At 57.8% G+C, this 22,178-nt stretch overlaps 1 protein-coding gene across 1 annotated transcript; it reads left to right on the forward strand.

The window, feature by feature from the left end:
- Positions 1-19,765: 19,765 nt before the first annotated feature.
- Positions 19,766-21,534, forward strand: LOC103632656 (uncharacterized). The gene has a single exon (XM_008654413.4). The coding sequence runs from the start codon at positions 20,250-20,252 to the stop codon at positions 21,297-21,299; it is 1,050 nt and encodes a 349-aa protein (XP_008652635.1). The 5' UTR covers positions 19,766-20,249; the 3' UTR covers positions 21,300-21,534.
- Positions 21,535-22,178: the final 644 nt, after the last annotated feature.

Below are 22,178 nucleotides of genomic sequence, written 5' to 3' on the forward strand. Positions count from 1 at the left end.
TGCCTTCGCACTGAATTTGCGAAACCGTGACCCGGCCGCCTTTGTGCGTGATGCGGAGGACTTGGCGGTGCGGCTCGTGGGGCGTTACGTGCCGAGGACGGAAGGCCAGCGCAGCTTTGACATCCGCGGGTCAAATGAACGTTTGAACAGGGTCTTCGAATTAAATCAACTGCCGTACGACGGCTACCCTGGTCAAGACGAAGCGGACCGCCGTGGGAAGAAACCGGCGGTGGAGACTGGAGGCGACCCTGCGCTGGTGGCCGCCGCCTCCTCGAAAAAGAGAAAATTAGGTACTGCGATGGGAAGACTTGGGGTGTCTGATAGTTTCGCTAGAGATTTAATGAGGACGTGTGCGACCCCGGGGGAGAGGATGTCTTCGCCCGAGCTCCGGGAGTCTTCGGCTCGGATGCTGAGGGTTACCGGGGGTTGTTGGCCTAAAGACATTCCTATCCCCTGCGCGGCTGAGGAGGACTGTTTTACATCTCGTATGGTTCATCGGTGGAGAGTTTTTCCTTATGGGCGAAATATCGGTCATGTTGTGTGGGCAGTGATGGACAAGGATCGCCAAGGGGCGGCGCAAAAACGCCAGGCGACTGTGAGGGTTCACGAAGCCCGGCCGAAAAGGCAGCGGGGAACGGCGAAGGCTGAGGCCTCCAGCGGAGGCAAGCCGCCGCTGCCGGCGAAGGTGGGCGCCTCTGCGCCTGGCAAGGCGCCGGAGGTGACGGTGGGCGCCGGAGGCCCCAAGCTGACGAAGGTGGTGCCGTCTGTCAGCGGAGTGGCGGAGGCTGCGAAGGCGGCCCGAACGTTACCGCCGCCCGGCAAACGCGTTGCCGACTTCGGCACCGAGATTAATGTGGAGGATTATCTTGGGGGTAAGTTTATATAAATATATATGCATTTTTTTTTAAATTTGTTGACGCGTTGCAGGGTTGGACGAGGTCCCGCTTGCTCTAGTTGTGCCTGGCGCGGCGATCGCGACGGCTGCGCCAGCGCCGAAGGCGGGGGGAGAGACCTTTGGCGCCGGAGGCGAGGTGTCTGCCCTCGCGCTGGTCAGGGACGAGGCGGGCGTGGCGACCCGCCGGCTGAAGGGAGCGACGGAGGCGTTGAGTCGAGCGACGGAGGCGCTGAGTCAGGTCCGCCGAGCGACGGAGGCATTTTTTTTTTTACGCAACGGCCTTACGTGTGTTCTGCAGGTGGCTGACTTCACCAGCCGCACCGCGTCGGGGGCCCTTACGGCAGCTTTGTCTGCCGAGGTCGAGAGACTTCGGACGCAACATGCTGACGCTGTCCGTGAGAAGTCGGCCTCCGACAGCAAGTGCCGCAAACTGGCGGAGAAGGTGGCCGCCCTGGAGAAGGAGAAGGCTGACCTCCGACGCGAGCTGGCGGGGGAGAGGAGGGAGGCCAACGAAGCCATCGCCAAAGAGCAGGCTGCTCAGGCGGAGGCCAGGCTGGCGCGGGCGGAAGGCAATATCGCCAAGGAGCTCGCCGGAGAGCTGCAGCGGCGGCTTACTGCCCTGGAGAGCCGCGCGGAGGGGGCCGAGGCCGCGATGCGAGCGGAGGCCGAACGGACGCGCACGCAGCTCATGACTGCATATCGCGAGCTGGGTGTGCGGACGGGTGACTTCGAGGTGCCGGAGCGAGAGGCCGGACTTCGCTGTCTGGAATGGGTGCAGGAAGAACTGCAGGAGCTCCCCACTGTCTTGGCGGGGTTGATGTCGTTCACCTCCCTGGTCACCTGCGAGGCAGCGATGAACGCGCTCTCTCGCGAAGGCTGCCGGCACTTTGAGGCCCTCGACCAGGCAGATGAGGATTTTGGGCGAGATATCTTTGAGGTCGAAGACCCCGTGGTGAAGGAATCCGCCGGGGCCCTCTATGACCGGATGTGGGGTTCATACGGTTGTGAGGTGGTCCGGGCGCGGGCCGAGGCTGCGAGGGCTCAGGTAACGTTGTCGTTTGCTCGGCGTTTGCTGGATGCGGTCTGTGCGCGTGTTTGCTGAATTTTTGTGCGTTTTGTCTTAGGCGGAGCGCGGCGAGCGGGTGGACGACTTCGGGGCGCTGAACAGCGCGCTGCCTGACCCGGAGACGACCCCTGCGGAGGCCGCGACTGGAGTCGCCCCGGGACCGACCCCGGAGACCGCGGAAGATGCACCAGGCGCCCCTGCACCTGCTGCGGCCGGCGAAGACCTTCCCCCAAAGGTGGCCGAAGGCGCGCCCGATGCCCCCGCAGCTGCTGTGCCGAGCGCTGAAGATCCAGCGGAGGTGGGGGCGGAGGCAGCGGCGGAGGCCTCGGCGGAGGCTCCCGCAGCGGCAGGGCCCCCGCAGGTGGCATAGGTGGTGTTTAGGGTTGAGGAATTTTTGGATGTTGTACTGAATTTTGGTTGCTGCGCAGGTTCAAGATTTTGGGCCTGCGCGCGCAACCGCTACTACTGAGTTTTTGGCGGCTTCGACCGCGGAAGGTGGAAATGAATATGGTGGGTCTGTTTCTGAGTTTTTTGATTTTACTGACTCTGGGAGCTCGGTTGAGTGGTCTGAGGAGTCTTCGGAGGGGGACTTGGATTATTTTGCGGCCTTGGACGTGGCTGCGGCGGAGGCTGCGCCACACGCTGCGGACGCGCCAGACGTGCCCGGTCCTAGCACCGGGCACCGACGACGAAGGGCAGTTGCAAAGCGTAGGATTAGTGCGGAGGAAGGGGACCGACTTCGCGTTAGCAGGGCTGGTCGGCAGGAGCTGCTGTCTTTGCCGGCCGTCGCGGGTGCAGGGGAAGGGGAGCTGCGAAGCCTTTTTGCGGGTGAGGAGCTTAGGATAATGTTGTTTAATTATAAAGAGATGGGGATTATTCCTAAGGTTGAGCCGATGTAGGGCGCGGTGCCCTCGCTTGTGTATGTGTAAGGGCTTGTAAAATGGGGTTGTGTGCCCTCGCGTGCCTGTGCCTGCGAGGGCGCTGTGTACTTTGTCTGGTGTGATTGATTATGCTATGCCAGCATGATTATAATTGGTCTTGGTGTCGTTTCTGCTTTTGTTGTACTGGGTCGGCTGCGCCCTTAGGCGGCTCTTGCGCGAAGTCTTTGCGATAGGCTTCGGATTTTTGCGCGCTTGTGCTTAGTCCGGCTGCACCTTTAGGCGACTTCTGCGCGGATAGTCTTCGCGATAGCCTTCGGATTTTTGCGCACTTGTTGTGCTTAGTCCGGCTGCACCCTTAGGCGACTTCTGCGCGGATAGTCTTCGCGATGGACCTCGGATTTTTGCGCACCTGTTGTGCTTAGTCCGGCTGCACCCTTAGGCGACTTCTGCGCGGATAGTCTTCGCGATAGACTTCGGATTTTTGCGCACTTGTTGTGCTTAGTCCGGCTGCACCCTTAGGCGACTTCTGCGCGGATAGTCTTCGCGATAGACCTCGGATTTTTGCGCACTTGTTGTGCTTAGTCCGGCTGCACCCTTAGGCAACTTCTGCGCGGATAGTCTTCGCGATAGACCTCGGATTTTTGCGCACTTGTTGTGCTTAGTCCGGCTGCACCCTTAGGCGACTTCTGCGCGGATAGTCTTCGCGATAGACCTCGGATTTTTGCGCACTTGTTGTGCTTAGTCCGGCTGCACCCTTAGGCGACTTCTGCGCGGATAGTCTTCGCGATAGACCTCGGATTTTTGCGCACTTGTTGTGCTTAGTCCGGCTGCACCCTTAGGCGACTTCTGCGCGGATAGTCTTCGCGATAGACCTCGGATTTTTGCGCACTTGTTGTGCTTAGTCCGGCTGCACCCTTAGGCGACTTCTGCGCGGATAGTCTTCGCGATAGACTTCGGATTTTTGGGCACTTGTTGTGCTTAGTCCGGCTGCACCCTTAGGCGACTTCTGCGCGGATTGGTCGCACGCGAGGGTGGCTAGCGCTTAGCCTCGCGGTGACTTCGAATTGGTCGAATGCCGAAGACCGTTGTTGCGGTCTTTTTTCGACACATGCTTTTGCGGGGGATTTTTCTCACATATATTACATGGCTCCGCCTCGTTAAAAACCTCACCCCCCGGGAGGAAAAGAGTGCGGGCCGGTACAAGATTGTTTGCGGCGAATTACAAGGGCGAAATCAGCCCTAAATGGGTCAAACAAAAAATTTGCGAAGGTTGTCGACGTTCCAGGAGTGCTCTAGGTCCTCGCCGTTTGGCGTTGTGAGCCTGTAAGCGCTGGGGGAAGCTTTTGACTTGACTATGAAGGGGCCCTCCCACTTGGGCTCCAACTTGCCCTTGGACTCCGTCCGAGCTGTTCGGATGAGTACGAGGTCCCCCTCGCTGAACTCCCTCGGGATGACTGCGCGGTCGCGCCATGCTTTGGTCTGGGCTTGATATTTGTTTAGGGCCTGTAGGGCGAAGACCCGGTCTCCGTCAATGAGATCTTTTGAAGTTGGCTCATCCACGTCGGGGACGGCTGACGGAACTGTACGCGGGGACCCATGCTTTATTTCTTGCGGGGTCATTGCCTCCGATCCGTATAGAAGGCGGAAAGGAGTGAACCCGGTCGCTCTGCACTCGGTTGTGTTTAGCGCCCAGACTGCCTCTGGTAATAAATCGGTCCATCTGCCTTTTCTTTCATCGAGGAGCATCTTTTTGACAGCTGTGAATATTTTCCCATTGGCGCGCTCCACGACCCCGTTGGACTGCGGATGATAGACTGAAGCGAAGGCAAGCTTGGTGCCGATGGAGAAACAAAAATCCTTGAAATCTTGGCTGTCGAACTGCTTGCCGTTGTCAACTGTTAGTTCGGACGGTACTCCGAAGCGGCAAACGATGTTCTGCCAGAAGAATTTTTGGGTAGTCTTTGATGTGATTGTGGAAACAGCCCTCGCTTCAATCCATTTGGTGAAGTATTCGACAGCTACGAAGGCGTACTTAAGGTTCCCCTGAGCGGTGGGCAGGGGCCCGACGATGTCCAGGCCCCAGCGCTGGAGAGGCCATGTGTGGGCAATCAGCTTTGTATATTGCGAGGGGTTGCCTGACCGAGGGGAGAACTTCTGGCAGGCTTCGCAGGACCTCGTGACCCGATTTGCGGCGCAGATCATTGCGGGCCAGTAAAACCCTTGTCGGATCACCTTGGCAGCCAGGGCCCTTGGCCCTGCGTGCGAGCCGCACGTGCCACTGTGGACTTCGCGTAGGATCTGCATGCCTTCGGTTTCGGTGACGCATTTGAGCATTGGCTGACTGACCCCTTTCTTGTACAGTTGGCCCTCGATCAGAGCGAAGTCCCGGCTTCGATGTCTGAGGCGCTTTGCCTCACTGACGTCGGCTGGATGATAGTACCCCTGTAGGAACAGGGTTATTGGTGCCCTCCAGTCTTCTGTCATGATTAGGTTGACTATACGGTGGCCTTCGCTGTCATTAGTTATCTGGAGCCCTTCGGGGCTCCGGACAGCTGGAGTGCCGATGGTGTGGAAAAACACGTCGGAGGGCAGGGGCTCGCCCCTGGCGGCGGCCTTGGCTAAGGCATCGGCCTCCTCGTTCTTGGCCCTATCCACATGCTGCAGGGTGAATCCCTTGAATTGTCTCTCGAGACTTCGGATAGCCGCGAGGTATTGCATGAGGGCGGGGTCTTTTGCTGCATAGTCTTTCTCGACCTGACCGGCAACTATCTTGGAGTCTGTTTTGATGATACATGTGGTGACTCCGAGGGCCCTTAGCTTGCGGAGGCCGAGGATGACTGCTTCATACTCTGCTATGTTGTTTGTACACTTGTCGGATTCCAGAGCGAAGCTGAGGCGTGCTGCATATCTGTGTTTAACTCCGGCTGGCGAGGTGACGACTGCAGCGACGCCTGCCCCCGCATGACACCATGCACCGTCGCAATGGATAGTCCAGACCTTTTCTGTGGACGGGTCCGGCCGTGTTACTGGCCCAGTCCAGTCGACGACGAAGTCTGCCAGGACTTGCGACTTGATAGCTGTTCTGGGCTCGAAGCTGATGTGGTAGCCGGAGAGTTCGGCTGCCCACTTGGCAATCCTCACTGATGCCTCCGGGTTCCTGAATAGTTCGCCGAGCCCCCTGTCTGAGGTGACTCGGACCTTGAATGCTTCAAAATAATGGCGCAGCTTGCGCGAGGACATAACAACTGCGTAGGCAATCTTCTCCAGCTCTGTCATGTTGCATTTGGACGGTGTCAGGACTTCGGAGACATAGTAGACAGGGCACTGTCTGACTGCGCCCTCGACTGTCTGCTCCTGTACCAGTGCCGCGCTGACCGCGTGCGGCGAAGCCGCGACATAGAGCAATAAGGGGAGCGAGGAGTCGGGGCTCGTGAGGATGGCTAGCTCCGACAGGTACTGTTTTAGTGAGGCGAAGGCCGCTGCTTGCTCCGGTCCCCAAGCGAAGTCCTTCGCGCCGCGGAGTGTTTTGAGGAAGGGGAGACTTCGCTCGGCGGACCTGGAGATGAATCTGTTGAGAGCGGCCATCCTGCCTGTCAGGCGCTGGACGTCCCTGGCGGACTGCGGAGGCGACATATCGACGATGGCCTGGATCTTGGTTGGGTTGGCCTCGATGCCGCGGCGGGACACCAGGTAGCCCAATATCTTGCCCTGGCGAACACCGAAAACGCACTTTTCCGGGTTTAGGCGGAGTCGTGCATCTCGCATGTTCGCGAATGTCTCTGCCAGGTCGGCGAGATGGTCCTCCTTATTCTTGCTGGCGACGACGATGTCGTCCACATATGTGAATATATTTCTGCCGACCTGCCCCTCGAGCACTATTTTGGTGAGTCTGGAGAAGGTGGATCCGGCATTCTTGAGACCCTCCGGCATTCTGACAAAGCAATAAGTGCCGAAGGGCGTTATAAAGCTGGTGCTAGCCTTGTCTTCCTCCTTCATGTATATCTGGTGATAGCCGGAGAAGCAGTCGAGGAGGGACATGACCTCGCATCCGGCCGCGCTATCGACTATTTTGTCGATCCGCGGCAACGGGAAATTGTCCTTTGGGCAGGCCTTATTGAGACTGGTGAAGTCTATGCACATGCGCCATTTTCCGCTTTTTTTCTGCACCATCACAACATTGGAGAGCCACGTGGGGTAAGCCACTGGCTCGATGAATTTAGCCTCCAGGAGGCGATGCACCTCCGCCTTGGCGGCCTCTGTCTTTTCGTCTGACATTTTGCGAAGCTTCTGCTTTTTGGGTCGCACCGAAGGGTCAATCCCCAAGCTGTGCTCAATTATGGCTCGGCTGACTCCGACCAGATCGAGGGCAGACCAGGCGAAGACATCTTTATTCTTGGCCAGGCAGCAGAGAAGTCTCTCTTCTTCAAGTGAGGTGAGGTCTTCGCTGATAGTTACTGTCTGCTTGGGCGTGGCCTGATCGAGGGGGACAGTCTTGGTCCCGTCTTGGCACTGCAACTGTGCCTTGTCGTGCTGCTTGTCGGTTGGGCTGGCCGGCGCAGGGACCTCGCGCTGGGTCGTGAGACAGTGTACGTTTCTCTGACCGGGCACGAAGTCCCGCTCAATGTTGCGCGCCGTCTGCTGGTTGCCGTAGACTGTGATGGCGCCTAGCGGCCCTGGTATCTTCATACATAGGTACAACCCGTGGATGGCAGCTTCGAACTTGTTGATGGAGCCCCGGCCCATGATGGCGTTGTATGGATATACCATGTCGACAATGTCGAAGGTTACTTGCTCACTTCGGGCATTGGGCGCTACACCGAAGGAAAGGGGCAACTCTATCTTGCCAACTGGAAAGGTGCCCTTGCCGCCGAAACCATACAACGGGTTGTCCGAAGGCTTCAGCAAGCTGTGGCTTATACCCATGCGGTCGAAGGCGTGGAGGAAGATGATGTCCGCCTGACTGCCGTTGTCGACTAGGACTTTGTGTAAGTCCCAGCCTGCCACGCTGCAATTGATGACCATAGCGTCGATGTGGGGGGCGCTGCGCAGGTCGACGTCTCGTGCGTCGAAGGTTAGCGGTATGTGGGACCACTTCGTCTGCACGACTGGGCCAGTGACGGCGACATGGTTGATGCTGCGGTAGTGGTCCCGCTTCTGCCGCTTGGTGTCGAAGTCAGTGCTAGACCCCCCTGTTATCATGTGAATGACTCCGCGATATGGTTGATCGGCGAAGTCTTCCTGCTTTGGGGCATGGGGGATGTTTTGGTGTTGCTGGTGTGGTGGTGGGGGTGGAGGAGGTACGATTTGTACTTCCTGATGATGTTGGTAAGCGTGGTGTGGTGGGTGCGGAGCGGGAGCGTGGATATATGGTGGAGGGGGTGGCTGGTAATTATGCGCGACAATTCTGGGATTGTCGGCCGGCTGCGCCCGCGCCATTCTGTCTCTGGTGGCCTTCGTCTCGGGGCAGTCTTTGGTCTGGTGGGCGCAGTCTTCGCCGTGGAAAAGGCAATAGAATCGGCGCGGCGGCTGCTGCGCCCGCCCTCGACCCCTGCCGCGAGTTCCATTTCCGCGGCCTTGGGGGGGATATTCCTGGCGGCGAGGGGGATCAGCAGCAGGCTGTTGGTTGACGATGTTGTGCACTTGCTGCTGACTGCGGCCATCTCGACCGGAGTCTGGCTGCGGAGTCCTTGTCCACGTGCGGCTGGACTGCGGGGCATCTTTGGGTTTCCGTTGTGACTCGACCTTGCGCTGGTGGAGCTCTTCGGATTTGGCATATTTTTCGAAGAGCTGATATAGCTCCTGCAAGCTCTTGGGTGGATCTCTGATACAATGGCTGTAGAGGACGCCGGCCCGAAGGCCATTGATGGCGTAGTGGATAGCGATCTGATCGTCGACAGAGGGCAGCTGCGACTTGAGTGTTAAGAACTTGCGGTAATACTCCCGCAGAGTCTCCTTTTCCAGCTGTTTGCAAAGCGAGAGCTCGGCCAAAGCGTCGGTGTCTGGACGGTACCCTTGGAAGTTGAGGAGGAACTTGTCCCTGAGACTTCTCCACGAATCAATGGACAGCGGAGGCAATCTGGTGAACCAAGTGAGTGTTGGGCCCTCTAGTGCGATGATGAAAGACTTCGCCATTGTGGCGTCGTCTCCTCCGGCTGATGCAACGGCGACTTGATAACTCATGATGTATTGCGCCGGGTCGGTGCTGTCGTTGTACTTGGGGTATGCCCCCGCTCGAAAGTTAGCTGGCCAAGGCGTCACTTGTAGGTGTGGCGCCAGGGGACTTCGCTCGTCGAGGTAGTTGACCCCTTGGAATGGCGCGCCGTGCTGGGAGACGTAGTCATGCTGGGGGAAACGCGGGTTCTCCGGCTGCGCCCGGTGCTGCAGGGGTGGGCCATGCTGCCGGCCGAGGTGGCCTTCGCGCGTGTCCTCCGGTTGTGTGCGCTGTTGGAGGGGTGGCTCTTGCTGTAGACCGAGGTGGCCTTCGCGCTGCATCAGCGCGATCTCGCGCTCGAGGTCTTGGGCTTTCTGTTCCTCGTCGCGTATCATTTGCCGCACTTTGGCTAATGCGGACACACGCTGGCGCTTGGCCTCCAGTATCTCTTTCTGCCTCTGGAGATTGCGGTTCCTGAGGCGCAGGGCGCGCAGCTGCAGCTGTTCTTCTGTTGAGACGCCGAGGACCTCACCGTCCTCGGTGAGGTCCGCGCCTTCCAGTGGGGCGAAGCCTGGGGGCGGCTGTGACTGTCCTTCGGTTCCGCAGGTGCGGAAGGTGTCGTCTTCGCCGGTGTGGGGAACATTGTCTTCAGTGGGCTCTTGGTGGGTGGATTGGGTGAGGACGAGGGCCTTGCCCTTTCTTGCGGCCAGCAGTGCTGCCTTCGCAGCCTCGTCAGCCTTGGGGTTAGCTCTCTTGGGTGCCATCGCGGGTGGTTTTGTCGTAGCACGCACGGTGGGCGCCAAATGTTGGTACTCGCTCTCAGCAGCAAGAAGGCCAACAAGGGTGAACGGTGGTGGCAACAGGGTTACGTGCACGGGGGCAATAGCTCTGTTCATCTAGCCTCTCACGGGCACTATGCGGGGGTATTTATAGGTATCTGAGTGCCCAGCGTCTCGTGTTAAGGACGCATGTGCCCTCAGACACCTATTTTATCCCCAGAATATTCCCATAAAGCAGGGTTACAAACTGTAATTACAAGTATTCCTTTACAAGTTAGGCCCGTAATACAGAGGCGGCCACGCGGGGCCCGTTACAATGGGCCAGATCGCACGTGGGCCTTGGGACTGAACGAGGACGCGCTGAAGGAGGACGTCGCCGCAGGCCTTCGTCAAAGTGCCGAGTCCTGCGAAGGGTGTCCCTGCCCGCTTTGTCTCTGTCGGACCAGCGGCTGCAGCGAAGGCCTCGAGCGAAGGGTGGCGTCTTTGCCTTCGCCCCAACAAGCCTCTTCCAGCCGGTCCAGTGAGTCTTCTCGGCTTGTTTGGTTGCTTCGGTCGTCGTACGCCCTCGTCCTCGGGGAACCGTATTCTAAGTCTATGGGCAAGATAGCCTCGGCCCCATAGACTAGAAAGAACGGCGTGAAGCCCGTGGCTCAGCTTGGCGTCGTCCTCAGACTCCAGACCACCGAGGGGAGTTCCTTCATCCATCGCATGCCGAACTTGTTGAGGTCGTTGTAGATCCTCGGCTTGAGTCCCTGTAGAATCATGCCGTTGGCACGCTCTACCTGCCCATTCGTCATGGGGTGAGCTACGGTGGCCCAGTCCACCCGGATGTGGTGGTCCTCGCAGAAGTCCAGGAACTTCCTGTCGGTGAACTGGGTGCCATTGTCGGTGATGATGGAGTTTGGGACTCCAAAGCGATGGATGATGTTGGTGAAGAATGCCACCGCCTGTTCGGACCTGATGCTGTTTAGGGGTCGGACCTCAATCCACTTGGAGAATTTGTCGATAGCGACCAGCAGGTGCGTGAAGCCCCCGGGTGCCTTCTGCAAGGGACCAACGAGGTCCAGACCCCACACAGCAAATGGCCAGGTGATGGGTATTGTTTGCAGGGCCTGAGCGGGCAGGTGCGTCTGCTTTGCGTAGAATTGATACCCTTGGTAGGTGCGTACAATCCTAGTGGCGTCGACCACCGCGGTTGGCCAGTAGAAAACCTGTTGGAAGGCGTTTCCAACGAGGGCTCGAGGTGCTGCGTGATGACCACAAGCCCCCGAGTGTATTTCTTGCAATAGCTTCTGACCTTCGGTGATGGATATGCATCGCTGGAGGATGCCTGAGGGGCTGCGGTGGTAGAGCTCCTCTCCGTCACCCAGCAAGACGAACGACTTGGCGCGCCGCACTAGTCGCCGAGCTTCGGCTCTGTCGAGGGGTAGCTCTCCTCGGTGGAGATATTGCAGGTACGGGGTGTGCCAGTTTCGATTAGGCGGGACCCCATTCCGCTCTTCCTCGATGCGTAAAGCCTCACCCTCGGCGGCCGAGGGTGCCTCGGGCTGAGCCGAGGGCGCCTCGGGCAGGGCCGAGGCCTTCTCAGGCTCGGGCGTGTCGTCGGTCTTGACGGAGGGTTGATGTAGGTCTCGGGAGAAGACGTCCGGGGGGACCGTTGTCCGCCCCGAGGCTATTTTAGCCAGCTCGTCCGGAGTCTTGTTGTACCGTCGAGCGACGTGGTTGAGCTCGAGCCCGTAGAACTTGTCTTCCAGGCGCCGAACCTCGTCGCAGTAGGCTTCCATCTTCGGGTCGCGGCAATGGGAGTTCTTCATGACTTGGTCGATGACAAGCTGCGAGTCGCCACGAGCATCGAGGGGCCAAACCCCTAGCTCGATGGCGATGTGCAACCCGTTAACCAGAGCCTCGTACTCAGCCACGTTGTTGGACGCCGGGAAATGGAGGCGCAACGCGTAGCGGAGGTGCTTCCCGAGGGGTGAGATGAAGAGCAGGCCCGCGCCCACTCCTGTTTTCATCAGCGACCCGTCGAAAAACATGGTCTAGAGTTCCGGTTGGATCGGAGCTGCTGGAAGCTGGGTGTCGACCCATTCAGCCACAAAATCCGCCAAGACTTGGGACTTGATGGCCTTCCGAGGGGCGAACGAGATTGTCTCGCCTATGATCTCCACCGCCCACTTTGCGACCCTACCCAAGGCCTCTCGGCACTGGATGATCTCCCCCAGTGGGAAGGATGACACCACAGTCACTGGATGAGACTTGAAGTAGTGTCGCAACTTTCGTCGTGTCAGAATTACCGCGTACAGTAGCTTCTGAATTTGCGGGTAGCGGATTTTGGTCTCGGACAGTACCTCACTGATGAAGTAGACCGGCCTCTGGACGAGCAATGCATGCCCTTCTTCTCGTCTCTCGACTACGATCGCGGCGCTGACCACCTAAGTGGTTGCGGCTACGTAGATCAAGAGGGCTTCTCCCGCAGTGGGGGGCACCAGGATGGGTGCGATTGTAAGGAGCGCCTTTAAGTTCCCGAGGGCTTCCTCGGCCTCGGGGGTCCAAGTGAAGCGCTCGGTCTTCCTTAAGAGGCGGTACAAGGGTAGGCCTCTTTCGCCGAGGCACGAGATGAAGCGGCTTAGAGCCGCAAGGCATCCCATGACCCTCTGTACTCCTTTCAAGTCCTTGATAGGCCCCATGTTGGTGATGGCCGCGATTTTCTCCGGGTTGGCCTCGATGCCCCGCTCGGAGGCGATGAACCCCAGGAGCATGCCTCGGGGGACTCCGAAGACACACTTCTCGGGATTGAGTTTTACGTCTTTCGCCTTCAGACACTTGAATGTCGTTTCAAGGTCAGTGAGGAGGTCGGAGGCTTTCCTCGTCTTGACTATAATGTCATCGTCGTAAGCCTCGACTGTTCGGCCAATGTGCTGTCCGAACACATGGTTCATGCACCTTTGGTATGTCGCGCCTACATTCCTTAAACCGAATGGCATAGTAATATAGCAATACATGCCAAAGGGTGTGATGAAAGAAGCCGCGAGCTGGTCGGACTCTTTCATCCTGATTTGGTGATACCCTGAGTAGGCATCAAGGAATGACAGGGTTTCGCACCCAGCAGTGGAATCCATGATTTGATCGATGCGAGGCAGAGGGTAGGGAACTTTTGGACATGCTTTGTTTAGACCAGTGTAGTCTACACACATCCTCCATTTCCCACCTTTCTTTTTCACAAGCACAGGGTTGCCTAGCCATTCGGGATGGAATATCTCTTTGATGAACCCTGCAGCCATCAGCTTGTGGATCTCCTCGCCTATGGCTCTGCGCTTTTCTTCGTCGAATCGGCGCAGAGGCTGCTTCACGGGTCGGACTCCAGCTCAGATATCCAGCGAGTGCTCGGCGACATCCCTCGGTATGCCATGCATGTCCGAGGGACTCCACGCAAAAACCTCAGCGTTCGTGCGGAGAAAGTCGACGAGCACTGCTTCCTATTTGGGGTCGAGCTCGGAGCCGATCCGGACCTGCTTGGAGGCGTCGTTGCTGGGGTCGAGAGGGACAGACTTAACCGCCTCTGCTGGCTCGAAGTTGCCGGCGTGGCGCTTCGCGTCTGGCACCTCCTTAGAGAGGCTCTCCAGGTCGGCGATGAGGGCCTCGGATTTGGCGAGGGCCTCAGTGTACTCCACGCACTCCACGTCGCATTCATACGCGTGTCGGTATGTGGATCCGACGGTGATGACCCCGTTGGGGCCCAGTATCTTGAGCTTGAGGTAGGTGTAGTTGGGGACGGCCATGAACTTGGCGTAGCATGGTCTCCCCAGCACTGCGTGGTAGGTTCCTCGGAACCCTACCACCTCGAACGTGAGGGTTTCCTTTCGGAAGTTAGAGGGAGTCCCGAAGCAGACGGGCAGATCGAGTTGCCCAAGGGGTTGGACGCGCTTCCCGAGGATGATCCCGTGAAAGGGCGCCACACCGGCCCGGATCGTGGACAGATCGATCTGCAAGAGCCCGAGGGTCTCGACATAGATGATGTTGAGGCTGCTGCCTCCGTCCATGAGGACCTTGGTAAGCCTGACGTTGCCAATGACGGGATCGACAACTAGCAGGTACTTCCCTAGGCTCGGCACGCGGTCGGGGTGGTCACCCTAGTCGAAGGTGATGGGCTTGTCGGACCAGTCTAGGTAGACTGGCGCCGCCACCTTCACCGAGCAGACCTCCCGACGCTCCTGCTTGTGGTGCCGAGCCGAGGCGTTCGCCACCTGCCCACCGTAGATCATGAAGCAGTCGTGGACAACGGGAACTCCTCTGCCTTGTGGCCTTCCTTCTTGTCGTCGTCGTGGGCTTTGCCACCTTCCGCCGGTGGTCCGACCTTGTGGAAGTAGCGCTGAAGCATGACGCACTCCTCAAGGGTATGCTAGACGGGGCCCTGATGATAGGGGCACGACTCCTTGAGCATCTTGTCGAACAGGTTGGCCCCTCCGGGAGGCTTCCGGGGGTTCATGTGCTCGGCGGCGGCGACAAGATCTGCGTCGGCGGCGTCGCATTTCGTTTGCGACTTCTTCTTGCCCTTCTTCTTTGCGCTGCGCTAAGCGGACGCCTCGGGGACGTCTTCCTGCTGGCGACCCTGAGGCTGCTTGTCCTTCCGGAAGATGGCCTCGACCGCCTCCTGGCCAGAGGCGTACTTGGTGGCGATGTCCATCAGCTCGCTCGCCCTAGTGGGGGTCTTGCGACCCAGCTTGCTCACCAGGTCGCGGCAAGTGGTGCCGGCGAGGAACGCGCCGATGACATCTGAGTCGGTGATGTTGGGCAGCTCAGTGCGCTGCTTCGAAAATCGCCAGATGTAGTCCCGCAGGGATTCTCCTGGCTGCTGGCGGCAGCTTCGGAGATCCCAGGAGTTCCCAGGGCGCACGTATGTGCCCTGGAAGTTGCCGGCGAAGGCTTTGACTAGGTCGTCCCAGTTGGAGATCTGCGCAGGAGGCAGATGCTCCAGCCAGGCCCGAGCGGCGTCGGAGAGGAACAGGGGAAGGTTGCGGATGATGAGGTTGTCATCGTCCGTTCCACCTAGCTGGCAGGCCAGCCGGTAGTCCGCGAGCCACAGTTCCGGTCTTGTTTCCCCCGAGTACTTGGCGATGGTAGTCGGGGTTCGGAACCGGGTCGGGAACGGCGCCCGTCGTATGGCCCAGCTGAAAGCTTGCGGACCGGGTGGTTCGGGCGAAGGGCTCCGATCCTCCCCGCTGTCGTAGCATCCCCCACGCCTGGGGTGGTAGCCTCGGCGCACCTTCTCGTCGAGGTGGGCTCGACGGTCGCGGCGGTGGTGCTCGTTGCCGAGGCGACCCGGGGCCGCAGGCGCTGTGTCTCGTGTGCGCCCGATGTGGACCGAGGCTTCCCGCATGAATCGGGAAGTCGCGACGCGATGCTCCGGGGGGTACCCCTGCCTTCGGGAGGCCGAGCTTTCGCCCCGTCGGACCACGGCATCCTCCAGGAGATTCTTGAGTTCTCCCTTGATACGCCGCCCCTCGGTGGTGGATGGCTCCGGCATCGCTCGAAGTAGTATTGCTGCTGCTGCCAGGTTCTGGTCGACCCCACTGGAAGCCGGAGAAAGCCTTGCCCTGGCATCGTCAGCGATACGGTGCTGGACGTCCTGGGGCAGATTACGCGCTTCTCCGGCCGGTGCTCGGCCTGCCCACTCCTGCCCGATGTTCTGCCGGAGCTGCACAAGTTGCCCTGCTTCCTCGTTGAGCCTGGCCTGCATCTCACGGATTTGCTCGAGCTGTGCGTCCTGACCCCCCGCAGGGACTGGGACCACAACTAGCTCCCGAAGGATGTCAACGCGAGGCGCAGGCCTAGGGGGATCGCCGTCCTCCGGCATACCAAGGTGGTTGCCTTCGTCGAGACCCCCTAGATCGACGTGGAAACATTCGCGACTTGGGCCACAGTCCTCGTTGCCGAGGCTGTGGCTACCATCGGAGCAATCGGAGAGGCAGTAGTCACATGCGGTCATGAAGCCCCACATGGCACTGGGGTTCCCGAGCCCGGAGAAATCCCAACCATAGTCGGGCTCGTCATCTTCCTCGGAACCCGGGGGCCCGTAGGTCGAGACGACCATCAGTCTGTCCTAGGTTGACCACATATGGTACCCTGGAAGGTTTGGATATGCCTTTATGAAAGCGTCCACCGAAGCGGGGTCGCTTGGTGGATCGAAGCTGAATCTAAAAGGCACAGGATGGAAAACAGACGGTACCTCTTGATCGACGGATGGTGACGAAGTCGTGTCGGGGATGGACTGCACGGTTATCTCGGGTACGAGGCTAACGCCTAGCAGGTCCTTCACGAGCGTGCTGGCGTCATCCGTCCGCTCGGGGTTGGCATGTTGCGGGGAGGCGACGCTCGTCTTCGTCTCAGACGCGAGGTCAACGCCCGACGTGTCCCTCGCCGGGGTGCCGGCGTCGTCGACTCGCTCGACAGCCGACGAGGTGCCGCCTCCTGCTTGGCCATGGTTGCCCCGCCTCCTCCTCCGTCGGTGGGGAAGGTGACGGAACAGACCCGGATGCTGCTCTTCCGCCACGCGGGGAAGACGTCGTCGATTCTGCCGCCGGCGGGCGGGCTGAAGGCCGCCATTATCGTTGTCGCGCGGCGGAGGAAGGAGTACCATGTCGTAGCTGCCGTCGAGGGACATGAACTCGAGACTCCCGAAACGGAGCATCGTCCCGGGCTGGAGAGGTTGCTGGAGACTACCCATCTGGAGCTTGACGGGAAGCTGTTCGTCAACACGCAGGAGGCCCCTACCTGGCGCGCCAACTGTCGGCGTTTCGACGCCGGGGGGTCACTGGACCGACGAGTAAACTGTCGCTGCGTGTCCCAACCCAGATGGGTCGGCGCGAGACGGAACACAAGGGGGAAACAATAAGGGGAACCGCAGCTCGTGTTGTCCTCCGCCAAGGGCGGATGCGCTTGCAGTAGGGGGTTACAAGCGTTCGCGAGGGAGAGAGAGAGAGCCTGTTCGTCAGCCCGTCCTCCCGCGCGGCCACCTCCTCGTACGAGGGCCCTAGACCTTCCTTTTATAGACGTAAGGAGAGGGCCCAGGTGTACAATGGGGGGTGTAGCAGTGTGCTAACGTGTCCGGCAGAGAGGAGCCAGAGTCCTATGTACATGCCGACGTGGCTGTCGGAGAGGTGTTGCTGCCCTGTTCATGTGATGTCGTGGCCGTCGGAGGAGCGCTTAAACCTTGTAGAAGTACAGCTACCGGGGCTGTCGGATCCTTGCTGACGTCTCCTTGCTTCCGTAGGGGGCTGAGAACCGCCGTCGTCATGGAGCACGCGGGGTGCCATCATTACTTGTTTACCGGGGCGAGCCAGATGGGAAGCCGGTCTTGTTCCCCGTAGCCTGAGCTAGCTAGGGGTAGGGTAATGATGTACCCCCCTACGGCGTGGTCGGTCCGAGCCCGAGGTCGGGCGAGGCGGTGACTCCTCCGAGGTCGAGGTTGAGTCTGAGCCCTGGGGTCAGGCGAGGCTAGGGATGGCAACGGGTATATACCCGTCGGGTAGTACCATTCCATACCCGTACCCATCAAAAAAATTTCTACCCATCGGGTTACCCATATATACTCGCGGGTATAAAATCTTACCCATACCCGTACCCGCGCGGGTATTTTTACCCGTCGGGTAACCCGTACCCGCTAGAAAAGAATTAAATTTCAATATACCAATCACTCAAAATATTAAAGAAACATATAAAAACAACTTCAATTTCACATATAAACAAATTATATGATTACATAACTTGATATCTAGACAAATGATAATTAGAGAAGAGTTTTATTCTAGCTAAGTTGGACTCTATTAGATGTTTATAGTGCTATTGATGCGGGTATATTTTACCCACGGGTAGACGGGTATGGGTAGTACCAACCGATACCCGTACCCGTCTACCCAACGGGTAGAGGTTTTTACCCATTAACATACCCGCGGGTAAAGAAATCATCCCGTACCCGCCTTCATATCGGGTAAAACCCATCGGGTATTCGGGTTTCGGGTACCCATTGCCATCTCTAGGCGAGGCGGAGACCGTCGTCCGAGGTCGAGGTGGAGTCCGAGCCCTGGGGTCGGGCGAGGCGGAGACCGTCTTCCGAGGCCGAGGTGGAGTTCGAGCCCTGGGGTCGGGCGAGGCGGGGACCGTCTTCCGGGGTCGAGGTTGAGTCCGAGCCCTAGGGTCGGGCGAGGCGGAGACCGTCTTCCGAGGTCGAGGTTGAGTCCGAGCCCTGGGGTCGGGCGAGGCGGAGCTTCCTATGGCGCCCGAGGCTAGACTTGGCTGCTGTCAGCCTCACCCTGGCGGGTGGCACAGCAGTCGGAGCAGTGCAGGCGACGCTGTTTTCCTGTCAGGTCGGTCAGTGGAGGGGCGAAGTGATTGCGGTCACTTCGGCCTTGTCGACTGAGGAGCGCGCGTAAGGATAAAGTGTCAGACGATCCTTGCATTGAATGCTCCTGCGATGCGGTCGGTTGGCGCGGCGATCTGGCCAAGGTTGCTTCACTGCGAAGCCTGCCCGAGCTGGGCCTCGGGCGAGTCGAAGGTGCGCCCGTTACTTGAAGATGCCCTCGGGCGAGGCGTGAATCTGCCTTGGTCTACTGTTCCGGTCCGAGACTGGGCTCGGGCGAGGCGAGATCGTGTCCCTTGAGTGGACGGAGCCTTGACCTGAATTGCGCCCATCAGGCCTTTGCAGCTTTGTGCTGATGGTGGTTACCAGCCGAGTTTAGGAGTCTTGGGGGTACCCCTAATTACGGTCTCCGACAATAGTAAACTAGAGAAATCTATAGATTTTTAAAAACTTATTCTGCTGTTGTACCCATTTAGTTGATAAATTTAGATTTTTGAGAGGGAATTTGGTTCAACAAACTAAACCAAATACACAATAAGAGAAAACAAACAAAATAGCGAGTTATGGACTCCTGATCTGCGTTGGCCTTCTACCGTGGCCTGGCCTGCCTCTAACTTGGGCCGCGACCAGCCTTCCACCTGTGCCGCTTGCTGTTGCTAGTAGTAGTAGTCGACGCTGCCTTGCACTAGGTATTAAATACACTATATCCAGAGATATGATAAACAATATATTTAAACTAAAATATCTTACAGTTCGAATGGAATCTTTTCATTAATCTGATCCGCCACCCCTAAGCTTTCCCGGGCTGGTTCGGTGGATAGAGAATTTGATGGAATTCATAGGGATGAATTTCCTTACTAGTCTTGTTCGGTTATTTCCATTACATATATTGAATGAGATTAGAAAAAATTAAGATGAGGTTTGACTTGCATTGGATTTAAATCCACTAAATCTCACTCAATCCATATGAATTGAGAGCTAACCGAATGGACTAAGTGGGATTAGATAAGTTTGAATCCTAAACAAGTCAAACTTTATCTTAATTTTTTCAAATTCCATTCAATCAATGTGTATTGGGAATAACTGAACAAGTCCTTAGGGAGATGATTCATTCACATAGATCCCTCCAATTCTCTGTCCACCAAATGAGCCTTAGTGTCGTAAAAAAACCACGAAGCCGCACCCGCACCAACTCTCTCCGTAACATGACAACAAGCTGACGCAGTGCAACACGGTGCCCAATTCAGACCGCAAAGGTACATAAAATTAAATCATAGGCCTTATATGCTAGAAACATTTATTTCACCGACATCTATCGATGGATTTGGTGGTCAATTAAGTCACGGATGAAACCAACCCAACACCGCAACTTGTAGTGGTGCAAAGCACGGCATGAACATTTTTCCAAAGCTAGGCACCGAGATGCAAGAATTGAAGAGGGAGAAAAGAAATCGACATAGTTGGAGCCTTAAATAAAGGCTAAGCATAAGAAAAGCGAAAAAGATATTATATAATTTTCTTATGAAATTAAATATATATTATATCTGTGTACATAGTTAAAATAACATATTAAAAAGTTGAAAACGTTTTATAATAAAAACGGAGGGGGGTACTTCGGTGCATCCGTGTGACGAAGAATCAGCAACATTAAACTTCAGGTCTAATTCAAATAGATTTTCTTTTAAGAAAAGAGGTCTAACTCAAATAAGTTCTTTTTTAAAATGGTTCCCTCCGGGCTCCGGCTCGGATTTTGAATGGTTTCTCTATTTTGCAGCCTAATGAAAGAAGATGATATTATTGGAGCATGTTCTCTGCCTTGTTTGTCGCTCCCTCAAAGTAAATGCTGCAGCCTGCAGAAACTGAGAACTGAGGGCACATCAAAGAGAGAGCGGCAATCGAAAACGATGCGTCGATGCCAAAAGCGGCAAGAGAAGAGGCTGCCTGCCGTACCGTACGAGCAGGGCGCCAGGGCCCAACAAAAGCGAGCGCAAAGCTGCCCGTCCTCGCGTTTTCATTTAAAGCGCCTTCTTCTCCGCACCCTTCCTGCTGCCTCTTCTGCTCCTGCAACTGCGAGCTCTATTCAAGAGCTGCAGCAGCCTGCGGAGACGAACGAGGCAATTCATGAAGAAGACGATGGCAGTGGGAGGAGGTGGGAAGGGAGGCACAGCCGCTACGGACCTCCTGGTGTGCTTCCCCGCTCGGCAGCACCTGGCGCTGATGCCCAAGCCCATCTGCAGCCCGTCCCGGACCACCATGGACAAGGCGGCGGCCGCGCGCCGGCGCCAGCTCCAGCTTCCTGGCGCAAGCGCTGCCGCAGGTGGCGGGAGAGCGCGCGGGAGCAGTAGCGCCATGTTCTGGGGGTCCAAGGCGAGGCAGAGGCCGGAAGAGGAAGAGGAGCCGCAGTCGCCGAAGGTCACGTGCGCCGGCCAGATCAAGGCCGGCCGCCCCAGGAAGGTGAAGCCGGGCTCGGAGGCAGCGACGAAGCACGGCAAGGGCGGCGCCAAGAGCTGGCTCGCCGTGGTGGAGGAGATCGAGCGGCTGCGCGGCCGGCGGAAGAAGGTGGGCTGGCTCGAGACGCTCGGGATCAGGCGGGACGCGCTGCCGTTCCTAGGCGGCGCGCTCCGGAGCCTGCGGTCCAAGGCGTGCTGCTTTGGGTCCCTCCATGCCGGTGCCGCGGCCGTGGACTCCTCCGTTGACTCCGACCACGACGCGGGGGAGCGTGGGAGCGAGCACGGAGCCGGAGGGAGCGCCGCGGCCAGCGTGTTCTCCAAGTGGCTCATGGTGCTGGAAGGCGGCCAGGAGCCGATGGAGCAAGACGAAACCAGTCTCGATCACGGCCAGGAAGAAGACGTCGAGCTCGAGCGGCAGCAGTGCGAGGAGACCGCGCCGCCGCCGAACGCACTGCTGCTCATGCGGTGCCGCTCGGCGCCCGCGAGGGGACGACTGTCCGTGTCCAGGACCAGGAGGGAGTGCGAGCAGTTGGCCGGCGAGGTCGACCAAGAGAAGGAGGCAGCGGATGGCATGCCGGGAGACGGTGAAACAGAGGATGAGCTGGTGTTCTTGAGCACGGCGCCTGGCTTCATGAAGCTGTCACTGGACATCGCCAAGGAGACGTGGGTCGTGGGCGGCGGCGCGGACCCGATCGCGAGGAGCCGGAGCTGGAAGAGGTGACCGCGCCGCGTGCGCAGAGCCGACGAGGATGACGACGACGTGGAGGCGCGGAACTCGTCGTGTACAGATCGCGTCACTGATAATATATGTGTTGGAACATATATATAAGCTCATGTTAGTATTGTTACGTGCTCCGTAAATGTTCGAGTTCTAATCTAGGCATAGGAACTTGAGATGAAAATTGATGCGCGTGCATTTGTCCCCAAATCCAAGTGAAACCACGCCAACTTCTTGATCCGAACATCTCGAGTCCTAACTCCCAACTGTGCTGTGCTAAACTACTCCACCGCGCCGAGAATTTTCCTTTTTTGGTTTTGTTTTGTTTTGAAAACAAAGAACGAAACCGACGCCACCACCAGTCCAGTGTAAAGCGTGCCATCTCCATTTGGCAACAGCAGTCCTGACGCTACGTGCTCAGCATGGCATTGGCATCGATGCCGGCCAGCAGACGACCTGTGCCATTCAAAGCCAGGCCGGCAGACAGGGCAACAGAGCACAGGCTCTGCCGCTCTGGCACGAAGAATAGATTGTTTGTCGCAGGCCTGCAGGTTGCAGCGTCAAGAATGTACTCATCCGAACGGGCAAGACGATGCAAACCATACTTTAACCCCCCACCAACGTGCAACGGGTGGCCACCAGCTTCACAATAAGCAGGCCATCAGCAATTAACAAGGCAAAAAATCACCACAAGATCACGCTCTAAGCCTAAATTGCAGGCGTCAGCTCACACCAAACGCACGAGCACATGGGACTATAAAATTAACGGTGCTACAACTACTACTGCACAACAGAGTACGTGACTCTACTCACTCCCGTCCCGTGGCCTGATTTTTTTTTTGTTTTTTAGCCCTTTTTGACAAAAATCTACAATTAGACCCC

This window comes from Zea mays, chromosome 7, assembly GCF_902167145.1.
Source record: "Zea mays cultivar B73 chromosome 7, Zm-B73-REFERENCE-NAM-5.0, whole genome shotgun sequence".
Lineage (NCBI taxonomy): Eukaryota > Viridiplantae > Streptophyta > Magnoliopsida > Poales > Poaceae > Zea > Zea mays.

What these genes read in the sequence shown, in the direction of transcription:
- LOC103632656 (XM_008654413.4), top strand. Translation starts at nt 20,250, where the DNA reads ATGAAGAAGACGATGGCAGTGGGAGGAGGTGGGAAGGGAGGCACAGCC.